Source organism: Mandrillus leucophaeus, unplaced genomic scaffold (genome assembly GCF_000951045.1).
Source record: "Mandrillus leucophaeus isolate KB7577 unplaced genomic scaffold, Mleu.le_1.0 Scaffold49, whole genome shotgun sequence".
In the NCBI taxonomy this organism is placed as follows: domain Eukaryota; kingdom Metazoa; phylum Chordata; class Mammalia; order Primates; family Cercopithecidae; genus Mandrillus; species Mandrillus leucophaeus.
In genome coordinates, this window is record NW_012105253.1 from 336,209 (window position 1) to 363,797 (window position 27,589).

At 40.0% G+C, this 27,589-nt stretch overlaps 1 protein-coding gene and 1 long non-coding RNA gene across 2 annotated transcripts in view; one reads left to right on the top strand and one right to left on the bottom strand.

The window, feature by feature from the left end:
- Positions 1-26,825, top strand: part of LOC105550503 — a 33,713-nt gene extending 6,888 nt beyond the window's left edge. Inside the window, exons 2-4 of the long non-coding RNA XR_001007739.1 lie at positions 2,892-3,044; positions 7,277-7,388; positions 25,530-26,825. This is a non-coding gene — a long non-coding RNA (uncharacterized LOC105550503). The remainder of the gene's footprint in view (positions 1-2,891; positions 3,045-7,276; positions 7,389-25,529) is intronic.
- Positions 84-22,936, bottom strand: WEE2 (WEE1 homolog 2 (S. pombe)). The gene is made up of 12 exons (XM_011995425.1): positions 22,182-22,936; positions 16,957-17,153; positions 15,087-15,135; positions 12,084-12,256; positions 10,272-10,393; positions 8,031-8,177; positions 7,253-7,360; positions 7,027-7,112; positions 6,104-6,274; positions 3,590-3,732; positions 1,370-1,512; positions 84-1,063 (listed from the first exon to the last, which is right to left on the bottom strand). Exons 1-12 carry the CDS (start codon positions 22,521-22,523, stop codon positions 1,038-1,040), a joined length of 1,707 nt encoding a protein of 568 aa, XP_011850815.1. The 5' UTR covers positions 22,524-22,936; the 3' UTR covers positions 84-1,037.
- Positions 26,826-27,589: the final 764 nt, after the last annotated feature.

Consider the following 27,589-nt stretch of genomic DNA (forward strand, 5'->3'; position numbering starts at 1 on the left):
AGTAAAGAAAAATGGCAATGGGCTATAGGAAGACCACCACCACACTTAATTGCATGGAAAGAATTGCTACTCCAAAGCAGAACAAAGAATAGTATTAGGGTTTATTCAATTAAAAAAACTTAATTAGCTTTTAAAAATGAGGGGGAAAGAAGAAAATCAAGCAGCAAAAAAGCCATTATCATCAACAGGTTGCATTCACTAAGATGACACAAACAGAACTTATCAAATACCTTTATGACCAACATAATTTTCTAGCAAAGCCTGACCATTATTAACTGTTGGATCTGTGAAGCTAACACTTGCCACCAAGACCTGTTACTACTGACCCACTGAATTCTCTTACCCTTTTATTCATAAAATGTTCTCCAACATAAATTTCTTGTTCTTTGTTAGTTACATTTTACAAAGGATATTTTACCTGTAATTAGGCTTTGGACAAAATAAAACCCTTTATTTAAAATACAGTATTCTATTCCTTTTAAAATGTGTATAGAAAAAGGATTTAGATAAAATATGATCTTAAAAAACAGGAAACAAAGCCAAATTCTCATAAAAATCATGAGAAATTGGTGAGACCCGGAATATCAAACCAACCAGAACAGCCAGAAGAGAGGCAGGGCAAATAGATGGAGAACAACCACAGGCACATTAAGTTTTCCCTGAAGCCCCTCCCCACAGCATTTTTGTCCTGCAAGTTGACAGCCAGCTCAGAGATGTCCAAGTTGCATACAGTCTAACTTTTACCCACCTCACATAATGGTGAAGCCATTTATTTAATAAATACAATATCAGAAAGGGTATACATTAGGAGACCCACTTCCTCAAGAAACTGGGAATTTTCTCTCAGGAACAGCATCATATAACCTGGGAAGCACTGTGGAAAATCCAGGCACATTTCCTGTAAGCTGTGACTTCAACTCTAAACTAAATTCTATTCCTTTCTATGTACAATGAGTCCCTGGGATCCTTCGTGGGGAATCAGCAACAGCAACCTCTTAATCCATAGGCCAAACCAAGGGCTGTTTCCTTTTCTTCCTTCAGTGCAGAGGCTCACGCTCTCCTGCTGTTCATCAAAAGTGTGAGAAGTAAATAAGTTATTGATCAGTGGCATTAGGAATATAACAATAGAGGAGAAATGGCTTCCAATTACTGTATCTGGGACCATTGCTAATACAAAGCCTTACTAGCTTTAGGATCTTGGCTATAAAATGGTAAATTAGTAGTGGCTTTTGGAATCCTTGGGCGTTCAAGTTGGCTAATTTTTTCATTTTATAAGAGGAAGGTTGGGACAGCTGGTATCTATTTCCAGAGGTTCTACAGTAAAAGGTTGGCTGGTGCAAAATGAGTTCTTAAGGGGAAGATTACTCACAGGTAAAGCTTGAAGACCTTGCACTCTTTCCTCCCACCAGGCGTTTTGTACTTCTTGATCCTGTGTGGGTCCCAGAGACCCCAGTGTCATCATGATGGCTATCTCCCTGGGGTGACTGGGCCTGCTGGGCTTCTCTCAGTTCCCTGAAGTGCAAGGGGGAAAAAGCAAAGACTACTTGATCTCCAATCAGAGATATATATGATCAAAACTAATATATAAATGTTTTTCTTTTTCAGTATTTACAGAAAAAAAGCCTGAGCTATGTACAGAATAGAAAATTCAGTTACTATGGTTGTCATAAAAAATGGTTGACACATGCATGTCATACAACATGGTAGGTTTAGCTCCCCAGACTCTGCTGATTGGAGTATAAATGATCTTTAAAATGTTTTAAATTAACTGAACAGCTCTTCAGGCTACATATGAAAGGCACCAGGGTCAACAAAACACAACTTCTGAGTCAAATCTGGCCCATAACCTGTACTTATAAAGTCTTATTGGAACATAGCCACTCATTTATATGTTGTCAATGGCTGTTTTTACACTGTAACAGCAGAGTTGAAATCATCACAGCAAAAAGCATATGGCCCACAAAGCATAAAATATTTACTATCTAGCCCTTCACGGAACAAGTTTTCCAACACTTGGTCTAGACCAGCAGTCCCCAACGTTTTTGGAATCAGGGACTGATTTCAAGGAAGACAGTTTTTCCATGGATGGGGAGTCAGGGGAGGAGACGGTTTCAGGATGAAATGGTTCACCTCAGATCATCAGGTATTAGATTCTTGGAAGGAGTGCAGAACGTAGATCCCTCACATGCACAGTTCACAATTGGGTTTGTGCTATAAGAATTTAATGCTGCCACTGATCTGATGGGAGGCAGAGCTCAGGCGGTAGTGCTCACTCACCCACTGCTCACCTCCTGCTGTGCAGCCCAGTTCCTAACAGGCCAGACTGGTACTGGTTCATGGCCCAGGGGCTGGGGACCCCTGGTCTAGAGAATTTCAAGATGCTGTCTGCCCCATCTCTATGATGGGTGCCCATCACTTGTACTGGCTGATGATAGTCACCTGTGTCTCCATAGCTGACTTTCTAGAATGTATACACCACACCTTAAGTGGTACTTATATTCTTGTGAATAACATATGTAAGTATAGTACTTTATACTTTATTAGCTGGGACAATGGAATTCAAAACGAGAACAGAAACATACTAAGTGGCTTATTAGGAAGATTTACCTGACTAAAGGCCAAGAGGCTCTACAAGTTATTATTAATACTAATAATAACTTGTAGGTTATTATGGTTAGGGATGCTTCAAAGCCAATCTTTCCAAGATGGATGATTGTATATCCAAGAGAAGTTGGACTTCTAAGCTTATTTTAGGGACAATTTTTCATTTTCTTTTGTATTTCCAGCAGTGTACAGAACATGTAATAATTACTCAAAAATGCCTTCAGAACACTGCTCATCTCCAACCCCACCCCATTGAATTCTTCTTTTTTTTTTTTTTCATTTTTCAGGGGAAAGCATGAACACAGTCCCCCACTACCACCACTTATGCAGTCAAGTTTTCCACCTTTGGGGACATCGCAGGGGTCAGCACATCCGGAGTCAGTCGATGAGTCTCACCCTGGGAAAAACCGCCTTCGTGGTCATGGTATCTTCCCTACCAGGTAAGTATTCGAATTCCCATTTATTGAAGGAATGGATTAACAAGTAAATATATGCATGAATACAAGCCTACATGAGCAGGAGAACAGATTGTTTTCTTTGCTCAGAAAAATAATCCTTCCTCTAAATGTGTACTAGGACAGTATGTCTACCTGCCTGCCCCTGAAATTTAAGGGGTTTCTAAAATAGGTCTTACCCATCTTACCTGCGGTTATCTTATATTAGGCGATCACCAACCAGTTACTAAGATACCTGCTGTCACTTAGAATCCTAAGTTTTCTTTACTGGTATTTCCTTACATTCCTCACTCTTGCTTCCCTTGTTTTCATTAACTGGAAATTTCTCTCTCAAGCAACCTAATCACGGAGCCTCCCAGCCCGATGCTACAAAGAGCCACATGCTGCCAGTTTCCTTATGGGCAGGGACCTATGTATTATAATGGTGAATATATTTATACTTGAATCCACAGAGAAGACACCGTAGACTAGTCATACCATTGTGAGTAGTGCTCAGATTCTTTTTTGACCCCCATCATCCAAAAATATACCTTTCCAGTGTGGCAGTTTTGAACTTTTCTAAATTCAGCTGCTGTTGGAGCTCCTCTGTTTTTCCCAGGGAAGGCCGGAGAACTCTATTTCTGGCCAGAGCTGCTGCAGAAGGTCTCTGTTCAGCATCAGGGTGGATCATGTTCTGATGATATAGGACCAAGAGGAAATAAATAGAAGCTTCACTATTGGGAAAAATCTTCTCGCTGAAGCCACCTCCAACCCAGCGTCTCCTGGTGGATTTTGTAAGACCTTGCTTCTGCTTTGTGCAGAGGGAAGAAATGAAAACTGAGCTCCACCTTGGGCAGGAGGATCGTCCATGTCTGGTAGCACCAGTTGTCCACATCTTTGATTTGTCTTTTTTTCTTTTTTTTTTTTTTTGAGACAGTCTCGCTCTGTTGCCCAGGCTGGAGTGCAGCGGCCGGATCTCAGCTCATTGTAAGCTCCACCTCATGGGTTTATGCCATTCTCCTGCCTCAGCCTCCCGAGTAGCTGGGACTACAGGCGCCCGCCACCTCGCCCGGCTAGCTTTTTGTATTTTTTAATAGAGTCGGGGTTTCACTGTGTTAGCCAGGATGATCCTGATCTCCTGACCTCATGATCCGCCCGCCTCGGCCGCCCAAAGTGCTGGGATTACAGGCTTGAGCCACCGCGCCCGGCCTGATTTGTCTTTAATCAGATTTTGGAACTGGCTGGCTAACTAGTCTATTGCCTTAGTTTTAAAGCAGAAAAAACTAAGACCCTTGATAAAAATTATCCAAATTATGGAATGGCCAAGACCAAAACCTAGTTTGCCCAACTGTTACTCCAGTTTACTTTCTACCACATCATGTTGCTTTTTCACTTAATATTAATAACCCAACATGACAGTATTCCTAAAGCATTTATTTTAAGGTAGAAGATGTCTAACCTATCATGATTTGAATATAGTAGAAAATAACTAATTATATACAGCAACTGACACTGTCATATAATGAAGAAAACACTGAACAAAATTCTGAGCCAACTCCATTTGTTTTATAAATTTTGCTGAAGCTCCATTTCCCTTACCTGAAATTTGGGATAATTATATTTACCTTCTTGGACTATTTTTAGAGTTTAACAAATTAATATATGTATTGTCCAGTACAGGGTCAGCATTTACATACTGAAATATCAACTAAATGCAAAAGTGGTTTACACATGGTATTAGGTGATTAGACTGAACAAAAGGAAGGAGGAAGAGTTTGCCTCCTTTCAGGAAAGCAAAAGAAGTCAGGAAGAAGGACAGATTTGTAAATACATTTGAAGTTTGCAGGTAAACTGTGAATCTCCCACACCTGTAGTCCGGCTACTCAGGAAGCTGAGGCAGGAGGATTGCTCGAGTCCAGGAGTTCAAGGCTGCAGTAAGCTATGATTGTGCCACTGCACTCCAGTCTAGGTAACAGAGTGAGACCCTGTCCTCTCCCACCCCAAAAAAATCTAATCTCCAAGGAAATAGATATTTCTAACGCTGTTTTGGGAATCCTAACCAATCCTGTTCCTTAAGACATGATTTAAAGTCATATATACATTTTTCTTGACATGATTAAGCTTGATAATATAAGCTTTTTGTGTCTATTTCAACGTAGTATCTTCCTTTTCTTGTCCCCACACTACTCAGATGTCATTAAGTACAAGTAAAACAGATTTTTGAATTGACATCATGCCTTTTTTCTAATAGCTCAAATAATTGGTATTATCAAGTAGCAATAAAGTAGTCTTATACCTTCTTACATATAATATAAATTCATTCTTTTAGTACTATCACTGTTATCGCTAACAAAAGTTAAAACCCTGAAGTAGGAGCTAAAGGACCAGATTTGATTGTGGATTATTAGCGCATAATTCACTGTCACTACAGGTGTCAAGGAGCTGCTCTGAGCCATGGTTTCCTCAACTGCAGGATAAGATGCCACCTGCCTACCTTACAGCATTGTTAGAAAGGGCAAATGAAAAACATGTTTGTAACAGGATTTTTAAACTAAGCATGAAAGATTTTACAATATCCTCTCAGTTTCCTTAAGAAATTCTCCATCTGTCTCACCACCCCCCGATTTTTTTTTTTTTTCCTGAGACAGCCTTGCTCTGTCGCCCAGGCTGGAATGCAGTGGCACGATCTTGTCTCACTGCAAGCTCCAGGTTTAAGTCATTCTGCTGCCTCAGCCACCCGAGTAGCTGGGACTACAGGCACCGGCCACCACGCCCAGCTAATTTTTTGTGTTTTTAGTAGAGATGGGGTTTCACTGTGTTAGCCAGGATGGTCTCACCTTCTGACCTCGTGATCCACCTGCCTCGGCCTCCCAAAGTGCTGAGATTACCGGCATGAGCCACTGCACCCGGCCCCGCCCCTTATTTTTTCTGGACTTCTAGTCACATTCCTTTTTCTGTTAGTGACACTACCAGCATCTCCATTTTTCTTTGCCCAACTACTTGCCATCGCATTAAAAAAATAAAATAGATATTGCATCTTCTGTTCATCTCGTAAGAGAGATCACCTTGAGCAGACTGGAAAAGCTTTCTGAGAGCTCCTGAGGAACATCTGGAAAGTTACCCTTGCGGATATGGTGCCATGCAGTACCATTGGTGGGTAATGACTCTGCTCCTGCAGCCACTGCGATTGTTAATCCCAAGGCAAATATGTCTGCTTTGGGAAGGTGCCGGTAATCCTTCAAAACAGAAGACAGGAACGCCAGTTACTATGCCAAGCAGAGTGAGTCTAGATTAAAATACAACTGGTAGGAAAGGTTCATTCGAGTGCATATAAGGTCTCAACAGATATGATGGTCAAAGGTACATTCACTGTAGTCAGTGAGTTCTAGAGAAGAGAGAACATAAATCTACCTGATTATCACTGCTGTGCCCTGCGGAGTCCAAGGCAGAAACTTACTGCCATTTTGCTGTCAGGCTCAGAAAGGCTTGCTGCATAACTTGGCTGATCACAGGAAGGAAATACTCATTTTCACCTGATTATCACCCAGGAAGAAGTTATATCCTCCCTAGGCCTGACTCAACAGACATTGGAGAAGATGGGCAATGACTAAACGTCATTTCAATAACCGAAACTGGTGGTGCTATCAGAACGATAATGGCATGATAAAGATGGACTGGACCAATATGGGCTTGAGGAAAAGGCTTCCTTCTTAGCAGGCAATCCATGAGGTTAGGAAGTCTAAGAAATATCTGGAAACAGTAAAGGGCATTTAGAAAGAAAAGTCTGAATATTGATTCATCCTTAATTGAGCCAGCTTTCCTCACTTTTTTGGAAGAGTTTCTCTCCTATCTTTGGTCTCCATTCTGAATGGGAAGAGAGGTACTATAATGATAAATATACAGTTTTAATTTTTTGCACTGAGATCCTCCATTTGAGAGTCAAAGGTTCAACGGATTATAAAATACCCTCTATTTCCCTAATCTATACCTCTTGTAAAATCTCATTAGCCAGGAAGCGACTATCTCCTTCTTCCACTTTGGGTTCATTTATTGATGTTGCATGGCCCAGGTCACCTAAAAAAAGATAGGAAAAAGGAAATAATAAAATAGAAAAAAAGAGCTTTAAAAGCATGTCTTAAAACTGGAATAAATTGAGTCATCAGTATAAATTTTATAAGATAATAGTAACTGCTAAGGGTCTAAGGCAGACTAACCGATTTTATATATCACATCAGCAGAGAGAAACCAATCAGCTTCATTTTCAACTTCTTCTATGACTCCAGGGGAGTCACTTTGCATCTTGTGACAAATGAAGATATTACCTGAAAAAAAAAAAATCACAGGATAGATGTAAGCAATGATTTCTAAGCTTTTTCATCTCAAAGATTCTTTTCTGTATTTGACAATTCAGCTTCTCTCCTTTCTTCTTTTGTGTGGACATAGCAAGACTACTAAGGTTTCTTTTTTTCTGTGAAATCTCACATCACTTCTGAAGAGCTAGTGATTGATCATACCTATTTAAGTTGAACTGACCTCATACATTCTCCATTCTCTGAAGGGGCTGGCATCAAAGTACTATTGTCCCCAAAATAAAAAAATAGTAAGAACTTGTCCTTGGGTTTCACATTAATGAGCGATACTCATTTCTCCTTAATCAGTGCAGAGTTAGAATGAGTATGGCCCTAGTCATAAACACAATCAGAATGTAGCTGATATGCTGTCACTTGCCTTTGTAGTAAATTAAATACCTAATTTTACCTTTTTGGCCTTACTATATATGGGTAAGAGTCTTTTTTTTTTCTCTATCCGTTGGGCCTAGGAGAGAACGGTTAAAGCTATTTAACTGATTTTTTAAAGGGACACAAATGGAAGAAAGGGGTTCTTGCCAGCAAACACTGTCTTTGACACTTGGTAGACATACAGACCTAGATTTTGATGATAGCATAGAAAGAACAAAATATGGTAGAAGTGGCAGAAGGGGAACACACTGACTAGGTTTGATGTCCAGGTGTACCATGCCAGAGTTGTGGATGTACTTAAGTCCAAGGGAAATCTGTAGAAGGATGTCCTTGAGTTTTGGCTCTTCAAAATGATTGCCAGATTTAGTGTTTTCAGATATAGCAGCTTGCAAACTCCCACCTGGGAAAGAACAACGGAGAATAGCCCCACAGTACGAGTTTTACAGATGAAAGCACAGTAAATACAATTGGCCTCCCATATCCTCAGGGGATTAGTTCCAGGACCTCCTGCAGATACCAAAGCCCCAAATGCCCAAGTGCCTTGTATAAAATGGCATAGTACTATAATGAATACATTCCTCATGAATGGCTTCAGTCCAACAAATAGATTAATTCTGTGTCAGTGCAAAGCATAATATCTGCCCCATCTATACCAAAGACATGTTGGAAAGGAGAATTACAGGGCTTTCAAAGAGGAAAAGAAAATGCTAGTATCTCAGGTATCCAGTATATGGCCCCATTGATTCAAGCATGTACCAGCTAACATTTTAAAAGTTTTACCTAATTATTAACTAGAAGATCAATCAGGCATAGTCATATAGCTACTATTGGTGTCAATGATTAGCTCCATGTCAGTGTCGGGCTAGTTGTTATAGGCCATCAGTTATTTTATAATTTAATTGAGTCTAAGTCTAATTTCATTAGAAATAGATCACAAAATAAGAATATTTAATGACTGCCAACCCAAGGAAAATATAAAAGCTGCATATACACCTAAATCTTATTTGAGCCACAGTATTGGTACATCAACTGTATTCGATTTATTGTTACCAATTAAATAAAAGGCCTGGATTCATATAACTATCTGATCTTGATTCTAAGGTATTAGAATGCTTCTGAACACCTTTTTTTTTTTTTTTTTTTGAGACAGTTTCACTCTGTCACCCAGGCTGGAGTGCAATGGCATGGTCTTGGCTCACTGCAACCTCCGCCTCCCGGGTGCGAGCAATTCTCCTGCCTCAGCCTCCCCAGTAGCTGGGACTAAAGGTGCATGCCACCACACCCGGCTAATTTTTGTATTTTTAGTAGAGACGGGGTTTCACTATATTTGGCCAGGCTGGTCTCTAACTCCTGACCTCATGATCTGCCCACCTCAGCCTCCAAAACTGCTGGGATTACAGGCGTGAGCCATTGTGCCCCACCTCTGAACACTATTAATTAGTGTTCATTGGCAGGTTCTTCAAATTATAGAGACCTAGCTCTAACTGGCAGTTACAAAGACCATAGCTCCACTCGTTGAGCTCTGAGATAGTCATGGAATTTGAGGGAATTCATATTTAAATGCATTCTGTGTAAAATTGAATTTAAAGAATTATTTTAGCATGACATGTAAGTTCAGAAGGGAGAAAAATTCAGCTCCTTTCAGAAACACAAGGAGGGCTACAATAAAGTTTTTTATTTTTTTAAGAGTCGTCTTAGAATTTATACGCTATATGTGACTTATTAATTAGAAAGAATAAGTAAGGAAAGAGAGTGTTTGGGAGCTTGTTAAAAATGAAGTCACTCGGCTAGGTGCGGTGGCTCACACCTGTAATCCCAGCACTTTGGGAGGCTGAGGCAGGTGGATCACCTGAGGTTGGGAGTTCAAGACCAGCCTGACCAACATGGAGAAACCCCATCTCTACTAAAAAAAAAAATACAAAAAATTAGCCAGGCGTGGTGGCAGGTGTCTGTAATCCTAGCTACTTGGGAGACTGAAGCAGGAGAATCGCCTGAACTCAGGAGGTGGAGGTTGCGGTGAGCCGAGATCGCACCATTGCACTCCAGCCTAGGCAACAAGAGCAAAACTCCATCTCAAAAAAAAAAAAAAAGAAGTCCCTCCAAGACAAAGTTTGTAGGTGAGGTCATGAGGTACTGCCAACAAGGAGGAAGGCTGCAGCCACCAAAGCTCTGGTTTCTCTACCAGCCTGAAGGTTGCTTAAGGGGAGGGAGCACATCTAACTCATCTTCACTTGCCCAAGGTCTAACATGGAATAAATATTTTCTGAAATGAATGATTATCCTGACAACAGAAGGGAAAGAAAGAATAAGTCGAGGATCCCTTTAAGAGGTATAGAAGCTCTGTGCTTCCAAGCAAGACTATAATATATAGTATAGACTTTTTAGGTATGTCTGCTATCTGTGGCATAAACTATGAGGAGGAGGGAAAGTTTATTTCTAAAGGCTTATAAAGTTCATCTCCTTCTTCATAGATATTCTTCTATATACTACTTACCATTGCAGTATTCATTCTGAATGATCATGTGGTCATCTTCTGCCCATGAGGAATAGTAACGTACCACATGGGGGTGATGCCCAAGCACTGCATGTGCATAAACTTCATGCAAAGCCAAATTCCTATGAGACAGAAAAGCATTGAGGAATAAAGACACCAATCAACATAATGTACACAAAAATGTTTCTTAAAACTATGAGGCTTTATTAGCAATGGCAGAATATTTATTGAGAGCACACTGCTTGCTATTTTATCTCACTGAATCTTAATAATCATTTGGTAATATACAGTGGAAAGGATGAAGGCTTTCGAAAGTAAGTGGCCCAAAATCGAACTGGTAATAGTAGACTTAAGAGCAGAACCTTGGTCAGCCTGGTGCCAAAGTCCATTGTGTTTTTATTTTAACATGGCATATGTAAAGAGGAGCTTTAAGTGGTTATGCCTCAATGGCAGATGCGCGTCAGGTCTTCATTTCATCCTGTCACAATCAAAACATTTTAATGGGCTTAATGAGAAGGCCACTGTACACCAGATTGTGGATATTGTAATGGGCCTTCGATTCATCTCTATAAAGGCTAGGCAGTCATTAGAGTCAGTGTTAACCTCAGCCAATATGACATACTCACAGGAATAGCCTTGGGGAGAGATATTCCTTATGGAATAGAAAATCCCAACACAAATTAAGCAAAATAGAGTACTTGACAAATCTCATAAAAATGAGGAATGAGCCAGGTGTGGTGGCACATGCCTGTAGTCCCAGCTACTTGGGAGACTAAGGCAGGAGAATCACTTGAACCTGGGAGGCAAAGGTTACAGTGAGCCACAATGGTGCCACTGCATTCCAGCCTGGGCAGCAGAGCTAGATTCCATCTCAAAAAAAAAAAAAAAAAAAAAGAATTCTAAAACCTGTAATTCTAGATTCTGCGTGTTAAGTATATCCTCACAGTTCATAAAAAGCATTGGCTGAATCTGAAAATATGTATTTTCCTTGTGATTAAGGAAAAACTTTTGAACAGTTCTGGGAATCAGACTTATTTTCCCTTGCATGTAGTCTCTGAAACTTTACTATTGAATTCATTGTTAACATAAAGTAAAGATAAACCACTGAGTTTATAATAACTTTCTATTTGGTAATATTTCTGATAAATGAAACAGACACCAGAGGACAATTCCACAAATCTATTCTTTTTTTTTTTTTTTTTAAGTCAGAAAGACCAGCAGTGGAAAGTAAAAGCCACAAGAACAAAAACAATAAAAACAAAAAAACACAAACACATCATGATCAGCCAGGTGCTCACACCTGTAATCCCAGCACTTTGGGAGGCCAAGGCGGGCAGATCACGAGATCAAGAGATCGAGACCATCCTGGCCAACATGGTGAAACCCCATCTCTACTAAAAATACAAAAATTAGCCAGGTGTGGTGGTGCATGCCTGTAGTCCCAGCTACTCAGGAGGCTGACGCAGGAGAATTGCTTGATCCTGGGAGGTGGAGATTGCTGCGAGCCAAGATCGCACCACTGCACTCTAGCCTGGTGACAGACTGAGATTCCATCACAGAAATAAATAAATAAAAATTAAAAAATAAAGAAAAGCATCATGATCTAAAATTATCATGTTATATTTTAGGAAGTAACATCTCTGAGCTGGAAAACTCAGAAAGGTTATGAATATGAGACAACATGTAATGTGGGGTGATTTTAAAATACAAATGATTTTTAACGACATCGATGCTATAAATTCAAAATAATTTGACAAGAAACAGCTCTCCAAATCTAAGTTTATACTTTTAGTGCATTTCAAAGGTACTCACTCATTTGATAATTCTGCAAAAGTTTTCATAGAGCGCTTTATTGCGTAAACACATCCATCCAGCCTCTTAATGCACTTGTAGACTGTACCAAATTCGCCAACACCAATTTTTTCCACCTCCAAGAATTCTTTTTCGTAGCGGGAAGCCATGTTGGTTTCTCTTAAAACACATCTCTAAAGTATTTTAATAAAAAGGAAATTAGAGTAATTCTAACATGTTGTACAGCAATAAAATTAAACAATATTACAGTCCTAAATTGCTCCAAGTTTTCAAAAACACTTTTGAGGTGATTGCAATGAATTCTACCTGTGTCAATATTCATGGTAGCAAGAATCTGCCCAATTGCTGACTATCTTCTTTGTTTTCTTTGTAACCTTCTGTACAACCCTATACTGACAATTCTCACTTATTTTTCAATATTCTTTTCTCTATCTGGGCATACTGTTCTTTTCTACATGTTCCTAAGGGGACACAACTTCTCACACCCAGAGCTACTGTCCTTAGTTCAAAAAATAACTGGGACCTGGGTGGAGCAAATTAAAAGAAATGAAAGACCCCTCTTCTTTACGTGTCTCAAAGTCGGAATGCTAATGTTTCCATCTCAAGCTGAATAAGCATACTTGTTTTCTGTTTCTTTTCCCAAAAAACCAGCCTGTAGAAATGATCTTGTCAAAATCGTCAAACTTTGACAATTTTGGTTAGTTCAGACTATGTGTTCAGGTCTAGCAACCACTCCCACTACTGGCTAACTAGCAACATCACTCATTGCCCAGCTAGTAAATAACCCCAGGTCAATCTGAACTCCTTTCAGTTTTTCCATCTGTGAGATGAAGATCATGGCAACTACTCTTCAGGGTTCTTTTAAATATTACATGATAACATACAGTATTACATATAGTACACATAACACGTACCTTAGGATAGTGTCAAGTACATAGTAAATTCTGATTAAACTATTATGACCAAAAAATCTCCATAAATTTATATCAGTCTAAATCCAAACTGATTTATCTTCCAAAGTCACCTTTTCTCAGTGTCCCAATCCTGAAGAATTTTTCTCCAACTTTATGAGTTTGAAAAATCTTGAGTTTTACTACTTCCTCATTTTCAACATCTAATTCCAATCACTTTCATCAGCAAGATCTCTAATTTTCATTACCCTTAGCGAGTCTCAAGCTCTGTTCCCTTCTTGTTTGGATTTGCTACAGCTACCAGCCCTCTCTTCAACTCTTCTAATAATAAGAGTTATTTTTGCAAAATGATACCATAGAATCAGAGATACCTAATTGTTTCCCATGAGAAATTCAAACTCCTGATAAGAAAGCCTCAAGACCTTCTACCAACTGCACACTCACTACTTGACTACCCTCCCCCTAGATACCAACGAAGCCAGTGTACCATCTGCATCTATCCCTGACCACTCCCCTCCCACCCTGCCCCCTTACACATGAACTCTGTTCTCCTGCCTTGATAGCATTAAGTTGTTTACTTCCTTAGCCTAAAATTATCTTAATATACAATCTCTTCCTACCCACGTCCTATTTCTTAGAAGTATTTACTAACCCCTTCTAGATTTTAAATATATACACGCATATGTATATTCACATTGCACATATGTACATACACATATACACAAATACACATATCTCATAGCTTCTTATTTATGTATAGATTGTTTTGAAATTTCAAAGGTTTTAACTTCTGTTTGGGCAGATTTTTTTCCTTAAAGGGTCTAACTAAATACAATGCTTTGCACTTATTTAATGTTCAATAAACATTAGAATTTCTATCTGAAATCAAGAGATAAATTATAAAATAAGTGAGGAATAAAATCCAAGAGTAAAATAATGAAGGCCTAAGTCAGAAACATTTGCATATGAAGGAAAGACTGTGCCAGTGGCCTTCTTTTCTATGATGTCTACAATAGCCAAGTGCTAACATTTTTAACATATTAACATATTTATTTATGCAAATAAAACTTGCTTCAGAAAACTTTAGAAATTTAAAGGAAAAACAAATATTAAATTTCCACCTTTCAAAAATGTTGAAATAGCAGTGGTTATAGCTGCATTTCATTCTCCCTGTGATTAATGTGCAATAGGTAGTTATGGTCATTCATGATATAAAACTTTGAGTCTTTTCACTCTGAACCTTGAACATACACATGTTTTCAAGGTATTATAAACATCTTAATGGCAATTTAATACTCCACTGAGTATTAAATTAACAATATTACATTAAAACTGTAATCAGCTTAGCCATTTTTCTATTATAAGGCATTTGGTCTCCCCCCTGTTTTGCTATTACAATCAGCATCTCTGAGGATAATATTTACAGTATTTTTTTTAGGTTAGATTATCAAATGAGGGATAGATCAAAGGTTGTGAACATTATAAAATCAAATATTAATACATTTAAAAGCTAAAAATGTACATATCAATCTCTGGCTCTATGCCATTTTTTTCCAATTCCCTTTTTCTATTTTGAGACCAAAAATATCTTAATTTTCCCTCCACTTCTCTACCCCATGAGTGTAGAATTTTTCTCCAGATTAAAGATAGAAGCAGAAATACTTAATTTTAAAATACTCTAAAGTAATGATTCAGCATATACATATCAGACACTGCCTGGCAAAGTTACAACTCGCGGAGAACATAGACCCTGAGTAGGGTCCAGATAAATTCAGCTGCAAAGCACATTTACAAAGCTAGAGTATGAGGTGGGGTGGGGTGGGGAGGGGAGGAGAGGAGGAAAGTAGGAGAAAGGAGGGGAGGAGGGGAGATGGGGAAGAGAGGGCAGAAGGAGCAGGGCAGAAGGAGCAGGGCAGAAGAAGGGGAGGGAGTGTGCAGAACAAAGGCGAGAAGGGGAGGGTGAGGGAGGAGAACAGGGAGGGTAGGGAAGAAGGGAGGAGGGAGGAGAGAGAGGGAGAAGGGGAGGGGAAGGAGAGAGAGAATAGGATAAACTGCCTATGTTGTGGCAGCTGGGCCAAAGAACCACGCTTACCTTGGCAGGTAGTCCGCCTCCCTTGCCTTCCTCTGGACCAGCTTCCTCACTTAAAGAAAAAAAAAAGTTTATCAATATATAATATTTATTGAGCCTGAACTATGCTAGGTTCTAGGGATGTAAGAGTAAATAAGACAATCATTTTCTCTTTGGTTTAAATGTGGAGGCAGGGATAACCAGGACATTTCAATACAAGAACCTAGAACAGGATAAGATAGCAAGGATACCATGGACAGCACTCAATTATTTCAAGAGTAAAAAGCTTTCCCAGAAGGGAGAATATATAAGCCAAGATTCTGGGAATGAGTAGGAACTAGGAAAGGGAAAAGAGTGAGGTTTTCAGCAGGTAGAACACCATGTGCTGGAGCAAGACAGCACAGAACGTATGTGAAACTGTTAAATGGGTATCGTTATCCACAAACTAGGAAACCAAGACAGAGAGAGGTTAAATAACTCTAGGTCAAACAATTAGCAAGTGGCAGAACTGGGACTTGGAGCCAGGTCTGACGCCAAAGCATTTGCTCCTCACTGCCACACCACACTCTCCTTCCAACACCCACCCCTCCCCCAGAATCTGGCTTTGTAATCAGTTCACAGGTAGACTACAAGTAGGGCAGAATCTGCTATAACCCGGGATAAGATATTTTCAATTACTCTTAAATAAGCTAAGTGACCAGCAGACATCCTCTTTGCCACACACACTTGTATTCTGGATCCTTAAGCAAGATTTCAACTAGCTATAGATTTTTCTTTTGGAGAAACACAAGGTAGAAATGGCAAATGGAGGGCGCTACATTCATGGAACTAAATCGATGCTTGGTATTTGTGATTTAGTACCACATTATAATACTTTATGAAGTGTTTTATAAATTATAAAAATAAGGAAAAATACTCTTAGAAGCACCAAATGACACTACAAAAGTGTCACCACTTTCATTGCCAAGATTTCAAATCAGCTGTCTTTGTTCCTGGCTTCAATGAGAGTGTAATGATTTACAAAGACTCCTAAAGAACTAAAACCAATTGAATTCTTGGTAACCAAAGTAGGTGAGTAGACTTGTGCTGAAGTGCCGTTTACTTAAGTAAGAAGGAGATAGTGTTGAGAGAACCTATTCTGGTCAAAGACTGATTAACACATACTCATTGATTCCAAAGAAACAACTTGACATAGCACATTAAACACTCTGCAAAGTTTACATTGTTAGCTGTCCATTTTTTTGCTGAGTACATATGAACATAAATGACTGCCCCACTTTGGAAGTGATTCCATTCTATAAAGGCCTTGAAGAGACATAGTCATGTTCCTGAGTAATATGCACAATCCTTATTTGGACAATTTCTGTCATTCAGGGGCCTTTATGGAATAGTGCAGTTTGGCTTTCTATTCTTTGGCAGCTCTGAAAGCAATGCTTTTTTGCTTCAGCCAATCTTTGATCACCCACAGAGAAGTTCAAATCCTTGCTCTATAGCTTTCATCACTAGTCACACAAGACTCAAAGCAGCAACATACTCTTTGAAGTTTGAACTACACCTTCCACAACTGCCAGCCTCATATTAACCAGAGGGGGCCCCTTGAAGGCAATTCCACAGCCCACTCAACTTCCTAGTAGAAGCCAGAAATCTATTGCTTATTCTGTCTTGTTCTTTTATAGAGAAAGCATCTTCAGTACACGTCAGAATGGAAAGATGTTAGAATCTCTGGGATAAGGCAGGTAAAACCAGCAATGATATCTAGGGAGGGGAGAATATGTAAGCATATACATTTCATTCAGATAGAGTTCTCATTCCTAATCTTACTTTAACACTCACTTCTTACCGCTTAACTGTAGTAGGGTCAGTTCTCAAAAGTGATAAGTAATAGAGCACTTACAGATCTCCTCGCATTTTCCTCTTGCCACCAGATTGAAGGAATAATTTTCTATAGGACTCTGGAGTGAAGGGATTAATATTGACCAGAGCCAATGAGGTCATCTCATCCTTCAGGGGAGCAGGTGTGAGCTTCAAATGCTTAGGGCCCCTGGAGGGAAGCTTCCCTGTTGGAGAAATCGCCAACCGGCTCAGCATGCTCTGAATGAGGATGACAAAAGACAAGTCATAATAGCGTTAGTAAAGACATTCCGTATCAGTTAGCTAGTTAATATTTGAATCGAAGAATGCTTTTGCTGAAGGGGCCTTAGAGATTATCTGGTTCCATGCGAACTAGTTGCATTGTAACTGCTCTTCTTATGAAAACTACAGAATCCCAGTCTCTGCCTCTAGATATTCTGATTCATGAAGTCAACACAGGAGTCTGTACTTTAGTCAAACTCTAACCCTTCCCCTGGACAATTCTGTTAGCTGGCTATGAAAACCAGTTGTAGTCCAATCTCCAGTTTTTAAAGACAAAGACATTAAGTTTAGACAAATAAAAATGACTCTATATTCTCACAGCTTATGCTTTAACTTCCTCTCAATTATTCATCCAAATATTTGTTTGGTGCCTACTACGTAGCAGATGCTGGGTTAGATGCCAAGTGATACAGAAGTGAATTCTAAATCTTAAGGAATATATAGTTCATTATTCAGCAGTTCATCAGTGTTTCAGAAATAATCACCTTATAAGAAAAAGATTTCATAGACTATTTAAACATGAAAAAAAGTTTTAAATTTCACTTAAAATATAGCATTAACTGAGGAGTGCTTCATGAAGTGGGGTAATTAGATTGAAAATTAGTACTCTAAGCCCTTAAGATTCAGATCTTTGCAGTGGCTACAACCAGCTACCAATAAATAGGCAAATGTGCAGGACTTACCACTCCAAGTGGGATACAAGAAGAGAACATCAGCCTAAACCTAACCAGAATGAAACCAAAGGGCAAAGGGAAAAGCCAAAGAGTTCGAAGGCAGAATGCTGACCTGATGTCAGGGGCCAGAGGAGTAGCTGTGTTATGGATCTTCAGGAGTATGGCAGCACACACAGGGGCCACAGTATAAGCATTGCACTGTGAGGCTCTTTCTAAAAGACTTCTACAGTTCTGATCGTCTCTGCGCATGATATTTTAGTGTAGCAGCAGAAGCCAGATTGCATGATTCATTAAAGAATGTGAGTCTACAAAAAATGAATATTGGATCTATTGTAAATACTAAAGAAATGATTGAATAAGCAGGAATGAAGGAAGCTATGGAAAATCACAGTAACCTAGCCTTTTTTGTTTTAAAACTGAAGAAAAATGATGTCATTGCCAGAGTTAAGTGTTTCTCATATCTTGGAGTTCATAGGGCTGCTTGAAGAATCCAGGGGGCAGACAAGCCCTTGTTGACAGACTCACAGCTTTCCTGTGTGTTTATCATGAAGACTGAGTATTGGTTCAAAATAAGCGAAACTATAATGATATTTCTCAGTTATCAGTGCGATTTGCAAAATGGACCTAGAATTTTGTTGTAAGTCATTCTGAGAATTAGTTTTTTGTAATGCTGATTATCATGTGGAAAGTAAAATGCATCTATTACATATGAAACAGTGGGTAGCCACACCTGGAATGCAGCACATAGTTCTAGTTGCCACATCTCAAGGAAAATATAAGGGGCCTAGAAAATATTCAGATAAAAATTATTCATATCAGGGAAGACTAGATTTTCTAGTTAGGAAATATGAGGGCCAAGAGAATCTGTGAGCACCACTTATGATGTAGGGAAGGATATTAATTATGTTAATATAGTCATTATTGCTGGAATAGTAGAATTATGAGTAATCCTTTCAAAATCTCAAAGAACATAGTTTGGGATAAGACATATGGAAAGAACTTCTGCTTAGAAGTACAGCAATTTGAAAATTTATTGAAAGATGACACAGGTTGAGAGTATAAATGTGCTCCAGAGAGGGCAAATAATTCTATAAGGAATAGCTCTAGCACAGATGATTGAGGGAGATTGGGGAAATTTGGCAGATAGCTACTTGACTTATGAAGATGGTGAGAAGAGAAGGCAACCTCTCACAAACACACAAACATAGTATCTTGGGACAGAGAAGGATTTTAAAGGCCCAGTCAGTACAATTAGCCCCCTGATGCTTGAATCCTGATATTATTGGGATGTTTGGATTTTTTAAAGGCCCAGTCAATATGATTAGTCCCCTGATGCTTGAATCCTGATACCATTTGGATATCATATTGAAATATAATCCCCAGTGCCGGAGATAGGGCCTGGTGGGTGGCATTTGGATTACAGAGGTGGGTTCCTTGGTGCCATCCTCATGGTAATGAATCAGTTCTCATTTTGTTAGTTCACGCCAGATCTGGTTGTTTAAAAGAGCCTGACAGCAATCCTTCCTGTCTTGCTTCCACTCTCTCACTTCTTCTCTCACCATGTAACAAGCTGCCTCGTTTCTGCTCACCTTGTGCCATGATTGTCAACTTCCTGAGGCCCTCACCAGAAGCAGATATGGGCAATATGCTTACTGTACAGCCTGCAGAACTGTAAGCCAGATAAACCTCTTTTCTTTATAATCTACCCAGTCTCAGGTATTCCTTTGTAGCAAGGCAAACACACTAACAAATCCCTTCTGCAGTATTCCTACCAAGTGGTCATCAATGAGTGTTCTATGCTTTTAGCCACAGGGAGCGTACACCTCCTAAGCATGCTCTTCTATCTCTAGATGATTCTGTCAGGAAGTCCTTACAGTGAACTGAATTTCACATGATTTCTGGTTCAATCCCTTGGACAAGACTGACTAAGCCAATCCTCCTTTCCCATCAGCTTTGTCTTCTGCAGAACAATGATCAGCCGCCAAGCCTCTTTCCTCTAACACAAACTATGTTTGCATAAAGTATGTACTTTCCCAGTTGCATTTCACTTTTGCTCCCAAGCCCTGTTCTTTGCCTCTCCCTTAAACCTTGGCATTATCCAAGATTTCTAACTGGGCCATTTCTCTCCTTACTCTGGCACTCAGGCTATGTGACCTTATCTCCACCCATGGCTTCAACTACTTCCTAAATGCTGTAGATATCCAAATATGGATCTCCAATTTTCATTGTTTTCTTGTGCCCCAGATCCAGTTATCCAACTTTTTATACCACATCTCTGCTTTTCTCCAAACCCGTTTATTCCTCAGTGTCACCTATCTTGATTCCATCTACTGAACCAAGCAAGAAACCTCAGTCATCAGATTGTTTTGTTTTTCCCTGAACCCCTCCATCAAGTCATCTCTTAATTTTTCACTGTCTGTCCCAGTCCAGGCTCTTCTCTGTTCAATAGGTCTATTCTGAATACTGCTCTACCTCCAGGCTCTCTCATGCTCCATCCCATAATACATACAAAGGTCATGATTTTTCCAAGACAATCCCCCTACTCAAAACCATGGTAATGGCTCTCTCAACACTCTCAGGATTAAAATCTTGATCCAACTTCTGCCCACCTACACTGGCCTCATCTCTTGCGCTCTCTCACACACAGGCTCCTGTAACACTGAATAACACGCTGTTTTCCAAGTGTAGTAGCTCCTTACCCTCCGTAACTTGATAGATGCTTTCCCCTTTGCCTAGAATTCCTATTCCCCTCTTTGCCTGGCTAACTAAATATCCTTTAAGACATCGTTCAAACATTACTTTCTTTGGAAAGTCTTCCCTGAGAGAGATTTAATTCCTAATTCCTTCTCATCATGCTCAACCATTCCTCTAGTACACATGGTTTGAACTTTATTGTTTCATTTATTTAATCTTTATTCATTTTGTGGGCTCTTTTTGAAGGCAGTGAATGGGTTTTGCCAGCAGAGGGTCTGCTAACATATCAAGGTGTTCAGTTAAGCTGTGAATGATCAAATGAATGTCATGTTTTCTTCCCTGTGTACTCTTACTCAAAGCCACATTCTCTAAGCCCATTCTCCCCCATATATCAAAACGACCAACTTTCGTTGCCCTTCCGATACCTGTCTTTTCTGATCATTGCACTGAGAATGTGTCCAGCGGGTTCTGACCACACTTATCACATAGTGTCTATTGGCATAACTTCTCTTTGCTAGACTGTAAGCTCTTTGAGGGCAGAGACTGTATTATATGCTCCTTACCTACAGGGAATTCTCAAAGAGTAAATGGGTGATTAATTGGTTGGTGCTGTGACCATTGAAAAACCCAGAGATAGACATCAGAGCATATTAGTTTTTCTACAATTCAAACAAGCAGCTTAGAATTTCCTGGTATACATGGTACCCACACCCAGCAGGTACTAAAGAGACCGGCTGACAGCAACTGTGCCGCAGTCAGGATCACAGATGTTATGATGATGATCTTAAGTGCCTCAAGCTGAGCCAGCAGGAAGCAGAGCTAATACCAATCCTAGTACTCACACACCATGGCACCAGAGTTGATTAGAGGTAACCCTGCCCCAACTATGGCTTTAAGAACATGAACGATGCAACAGGACACCAATCACAACAAGAATAAAGGAATATGCTACCAGAGACTGTTGCTTATTTGCCATCCTCAGCTTATAAAGAAGTATCAACAAGTTTCGTCTTTGCTGACATATAATAGAACCTGTATTTCACGAGACCAAGGAGGGGAGAGGAGTTTCTTCCGGGAGGAGCAGCAGCAGAGAGATGAATGTGTTCGAACAGTGAATCTGGACATTCTTATATTAGAAAGTATTAGCAAATAATCACACAAAAATAGAGCCAGTTGGCGTAATGGAAAGAACAGACTAGGCCAAAAAGATCAGGTTTCTAGTGCTGTCTCTTAACATTGGCTGAGCTATGAGACAGCTTCTGTCCTGGGCCCTTCATTTTCTCATATGTAAAGTGCACAGCTGGGGCTCTAAATCTCAAAATTCCTTCCAGGTCCAATATTCTTTAGGAACGTTTTTCTACCCAAAATTTGTTTGTGGCCAATAGCCAATAGTTACTGGCACCAATGGTTTTGAGAAGACAGCTGGCAAACCATTTAATTCTGTCCATTTTCTGGTAATTTTAATCTCTTCTTTATTTTCATCAATAAATCTGTAATTGAGGACATCCACAGCCTGGAAGTGACTGTCATACACACATGAATCCACTGTCACTATCAGCTAAATTACAGGAAGCGGAGCTTGGCGACCTGGGTCCATTTTCCCCCACCCCTTACTTACTTTGGGAGTAGAGGGGCTGTCACCCGGCAGCAGCTTGCTCCTGCTGTCTTCTTGGGCTGGTGTCTCAGGACATTTGAGAGGATGTGACACTGGAGTCCTCAAAATCTGATCTGGACTTTCTTTGTCTTTTTCCCAAGATGTGTCGAGCTCCTGCACGTTGCTAAGGGGAGTCCGAGGTGGTGTACCCTTTGCCTCTGAATCCTGCACCTCACCCTTCTCTGGGGTTTGGCTCGAAGCCTCCCTGCTTTCTTGTGCTTTCTTCTGCCCTTCAATCTCAGTCTCCTCACAATAGGAAAAGTTTAATTTCTGTCTTGGTTCTTTGTCAATATCTTTGTCATCCATCTCAGCCAAAGAGCTTTACAACACAGGCAAAAAACTCGATCAGAAGGGAACCCTGTGAACCTACAGAAGCAGGGAGGAGAAAATAATTTAACCTGCAGGTTTTGTGACGGTAGCCTGAATTTCCCTCTACCAACTAACAGCTACAAGGCACGGTGTTAATGTTCTGCCTTAAGTATTACTAATCTATAAGACCTCAGCTTATCCTGATTTCCATTCTGATTAAAGAAAGCTCCAGTGACTCTCGGAGCAATTAAGTCCAGTTCATGTACAGAACTCTTCTGGATATGACACGTAGTCTCCTTGAACCCATGTGCTACCAAATACTAGTGAGAAAATTGGATTCCTTTAATTTAGCCTGGCTTTAAACATACCCGTTAGCCAATTTGGGAATAAGCTCATATTGAAAACAAATTATTTTCACTCCTTACACCTGCCATTTATAAACATCACCCCCCCCATTCTTCTCCCCACCCACCCAATGGCTAACAGCAGGTAATTACAATTTAGCATCACCTGGCTATCATAATGATCCTTAAACAGCCTCTAACATATCTTGACTGGAGTTTGTATCCCTGACAGAGACACAGCTTAGCCCTGTGCCAAACACACCTGCCCTAATTCAGGCATCTCCCTCCTGCAGCTGTTAGCTGTTAGCAGTTAAAGCTTCTAGGGAATTGAACAAAAATTTAAACTGACAAAAGAAAGGCTAGAAAGATCAGCAACACATAGAAACAGATATTGATCACTGGAAAACAGCAATGGCTTTTACCAAAAATGCCTTATTTTGTAAAACGCTCTTTAATATCTTTAGTACATGTTATTTCTTTCTCAGAGAAGCCCCCATGAGAAGGATGAAAAACTCTTTGAAGAAAAAAACGACTGTTATACAATCCAGCTGTCTCTCTTCTCTTCCAGTTATATAGCCAAAGAAAATAAAATCATTATCTCAAAAAAATACCAACACTCCCATGTTCATTGCAGCATTATCCACAACAGCCAAGATATGGAAACTACCTAAATATCCATGGACAGATGAGTAAAGAAAACGCAGTGGATACACACACACACACACACACACACACACACACACAATAGAATATTACTCATTCATAAAAAAGGAAAGTCTGCCGTTTGTGACAATATGGATGAACCCGGAGCACATTATGTTAAAGTGAAATAAGCCAGGCACAGAAAGACAGATACTACATGATCTTACTTATATGTGGAATCTAAAACAGTCGAACTCCTAGAGGGAGGGAGGAGAATGGTGGTTACCAGGATCTGGAAAGGCAGGGGAAATAGGGAGATGCTGATCAAAGGGTACACACTTTCAGATATAAGATGAACAATTCTGGGGACCTAATGTACAGCATGGGTGGGCATGGGTGTGGTAATTTTTTGGTAATCATTACACAATGTATAGGTATATCAAAGGAAAAAGGCCTCACTGATATCACATTATAGGAGAAAACTATGTGAGGGGCAGTCCATGTAAAAGGAAAATGATACACTCGTGCCCCTCAAGGAGGCTTCAGAGGGACGGCAAATGAGAAATTATTTACATGATAAACATGGGCCCAAAGAGAGACAGGAACCAAGGCAGCTTGATGAGTTTGAAACAAATGTTATTTCCCTTCTCTTTACAGACTTTGATACCTGTCAAGCCTCTTCCATTTACCTCTCTTCACAGATCTCTCCACCACTTTCTCCTGATTCCTTCCCCATTCCCAACCAGAACTCCTGACGAGGGTAATCCAAATGAAAACTAACTGGGGAGACTTGAATGTGTGTTTTCAGCTCAAAGCCTTCTCATGCTGCAGCCCTTTGTGGGTGGGCACACCAATTCATCCTTCCTTGGCCCTTCTCCACAGCCTCCCACCCCACACAAACTATGCCAGATAATTCAACAGGGGGTAAAATATTGCTCACAAAATGCAATCACTCACTGCCCACCTTTGCCAGAGATTCAGCATCCTACAGGGGCCAAAAAAAAAACCAGAATAATCAAAGAAAAAGGAGAACTTGTAGGTTACCAGTAATGCAATTATTATCAACTGGGATTCTCAGCCTAGGAGTGCCTTGTTTACAAATTAGCAAGCCAGGTGATAGAATTTCTTTTCTACAGCCTTGATGTTGATCAATTTCCCCTCCTATTCCATGGCTTGTCATTCCTGCCTCTCCAGGCCAGCTAGAGGCTGGCTTTGCTCTCAATAAAGCAGGACTGACTCAAAACACCTGCTATCTTATTGTCCTGGAGGCAGGACACAGGGGCTGGTTTATTGGGTATTACCCAAGTAGACCAGGTTTTCTTTTTTCTTTTTTTTTTTTTTTCATCACCTGCTGCTTTTTCTCTCTCTCTTGCTATACTTCTTGATTACCCATATTTATGACTACATTGTTTGCCTAGGGAGGCAGCTATGCCATTGCAATGCTTGAGATCTCATGTTATCAGCAGTAATACTGTTAGAAACTTGGACCATTCACCTTTTCATGTATTGTGACTCAGAAGATAATGATTGTGGCTAAGTCTTCAGAATAAGAAAGGTGTAACAATGAGCACAAAAAAGATATCCCAAATTTGGACAACTAAATAATAAGAATTGCATAGTTAACTGATCTGGATGACCCAAGGGAATCCCTAGAGGTGCTACCTATGGCGTCACTATTTTTTTGGTCATGTTGTAGCCTTTTCTTAATTTTTAGCCTCTTTCCATTATGAAAAATTTTATCTCTGCTTCAGTATATGTTAATCCCACAGGCATCCATCCTGACATAAACCTTCAGGTCATAGTTGAGATGATGTGTCAAAAGGGGGACCCATGTAATCTGTGGCAATAAGAGGAAAAGGAGAGGGTTTTCCCTTTAATGCCTGACATATAGTAGGGGTTTAATAAATTGTTTTAGGATGAATTCGGGGAAGTAAATTAATATATTTCAATCATGTTTAAAATACTCTGTATTTGACTTTTTTAAAAAAGCGTTTGAATTTTTTTCTCAATATGTCAGGAGTTGATGCACAGGGGGAAAGCGAAGTTCCCAGGAGTAAGATGTGCAAGAAGGAGGCCACCCTTGCATTTCAGGGCTGAGTTCCCTAAACTGTGTGCTTGAAGGAAGTTCTCCCCTTGCAGACACACTGCTGAGTGATAAGGAAGCACCTAGACTCCACTATGACCAGACTGGGTTCTGAGGCCTATGAAATGTTGATGGGAAGAACAGAAGCAGGAAAATCTATCTATTCAAATTTGCAAGAGGTGGAAACTTTTATTCACCTTCCTGGATAGACTGTCCCGTTGTCAAAGTAAAGCTAAGGCCATGGAAAATGAGCTATTTGAGAGTCTGTCGCTCCAAGGAAGAACATGCTGGCCTAATTGTCCCCTCAGTCAGGGGAGAGAATTGTAAAAAAACACTTAAACGGGCCTAAGTGAAGGTCCAGCACATTATTTATTTAAGACTGAATTAGGACTGAGTCATTCCAACTCCGAAAAAAGAATGTTGTTGGATTCTTACATATTTGATGGACCGTCCCATTGAAAACCATTGTGAAGTCTGGTTTCCCAAGCACGAAATGACAATTTCACTGTCAGTCTTTCTAGGAATCTGGCAGAATCCAGGACCGGGATTAGCCTTATTTTTTAAGCGACCTTAGACTAACAGTGGCTCTCTGGGCCTCCAGACAATTGGCCAGGGACTCTCAAAGCCAGAAACAAAGTTGAGAGAACTCCAGGCTGGTGGAGAAAAACAGCTGGCCTTCATCACCAGAATGTGCCCCATAGAAGCAAGAAAGCAGCAAGCGAGGTTCTTAAACGAGGGCCTGCGGGCCTCATCAAGATCTGGAGGAGTCATCTGCAACTTACTGCTGAGTGACAAGGCTAGGCAGTGTCTTTAAGGTCCTGCCAGCTTTAACATTGTATGCTTTCTTTTTCTTTTGTCCAATCTCTCACCACAACTGGAAGTGTTGCCTCAACTACACAGGAGAAAGTTTGCAGTAACTTAGAGAAAACATTATTTTAATCACCAGCGTATGTTCTCTCGCTCCCTGGACAAATCCATCAGCAGTGGCAACACTGACCAGGTCCAGATTGGGGCCGCTGCAGTGGATGTGGATCCATTGAAACCAGGGGTCTCCAGTGCTCCTGACTCCTCACAGCTCTGTTCCTATGACAAGGATGGTCAGCAAAGCCAGCAACCTTAGGAAGGGGGACCCTCTCCTAATCTCCCTGCCTGCTGAGAGAGTGTTCAGAAGCAGCCACCTGTCAGCTGTGATGAATCCAATGATAATTACATAAATCATTAACAATACTTGATATTTGCCCATCACATTTCTCATTTCAAACTGCTCATAAAACTGTATCTCATGGGTGGCGTTGCCGGCACAACAGAATTCCAAGGAAAGATTATGGGATAAGTAAATAAAGCCTGGAGGTTGCTTGAAAGCCTAGGAGTCTATTATTAACACTTTCTCCATTTTATTTAACTTTTTCTTCTGGAAGTGTTCAAACATACCAAAAATAGAGAAAATATTAAAACGAATCCATATGTGTCCAAAACCTAGCTTCAAAAATTATGTATGGCTTTACAGTCTTGTTTCGTTCATACCTGCAACTTCATTGAGGGTGAGTGTTGGGGTATTCTGAAGCAAATCAGTGACAACGTATTTTACCCATGGACACTTTGGTGTCATTAATAAAAACCCCTAGGTTATGCTATTAATTTGAAATCTACTATAAATCTATCTGATGAATAAATCAAACAGATTTTAACAAACTGCTTCTCTTGCCAAATATTCCCATTTGCTAGAACTAGAGATTATTCATCAAAATAGCTGTGACAGTAGAAACACACCACTTGTCTACTCACACAAGACATAGCATTCTTAGACTAGGAGTAGGTCTCTGATTTGATGTCCCAGTAATTTAGAGATTGATGATATCCTACCAATAGTTTAAGGAGCATACATTTTAAAACGATGGTATAGACCCACTAGTCTGACCTTCTCTCTGTTAGTCACAGTTGGGCTGTGGTCATTCCCAGATTCCCTAACATTAGAACAGGTAATAGGTCACCTG

Coding starts and splice junctions, on each gene's coding strand:
- WEE2 (XM_011995425.1), bottom strand. CDS start 22,523: ATGGATGACAAAGATATTGACAAAGAACCAAGACAGAAATTAAACTTT. Junction 8,178..10,271: donor TCAGAATGAATACTGCAATG/GTAAGTAGTATA, acceptor GTTCTTTCCCAG/GTGGGAGTTTGCAAGCTGCT. Junction 1,064..1,369: donor AAGGTCTTCAAGCTTTACCT/GTGAGTAATCTT, acceptor TTTGATGAACAG/CAGGAGAGCGTGAGCCTCTG.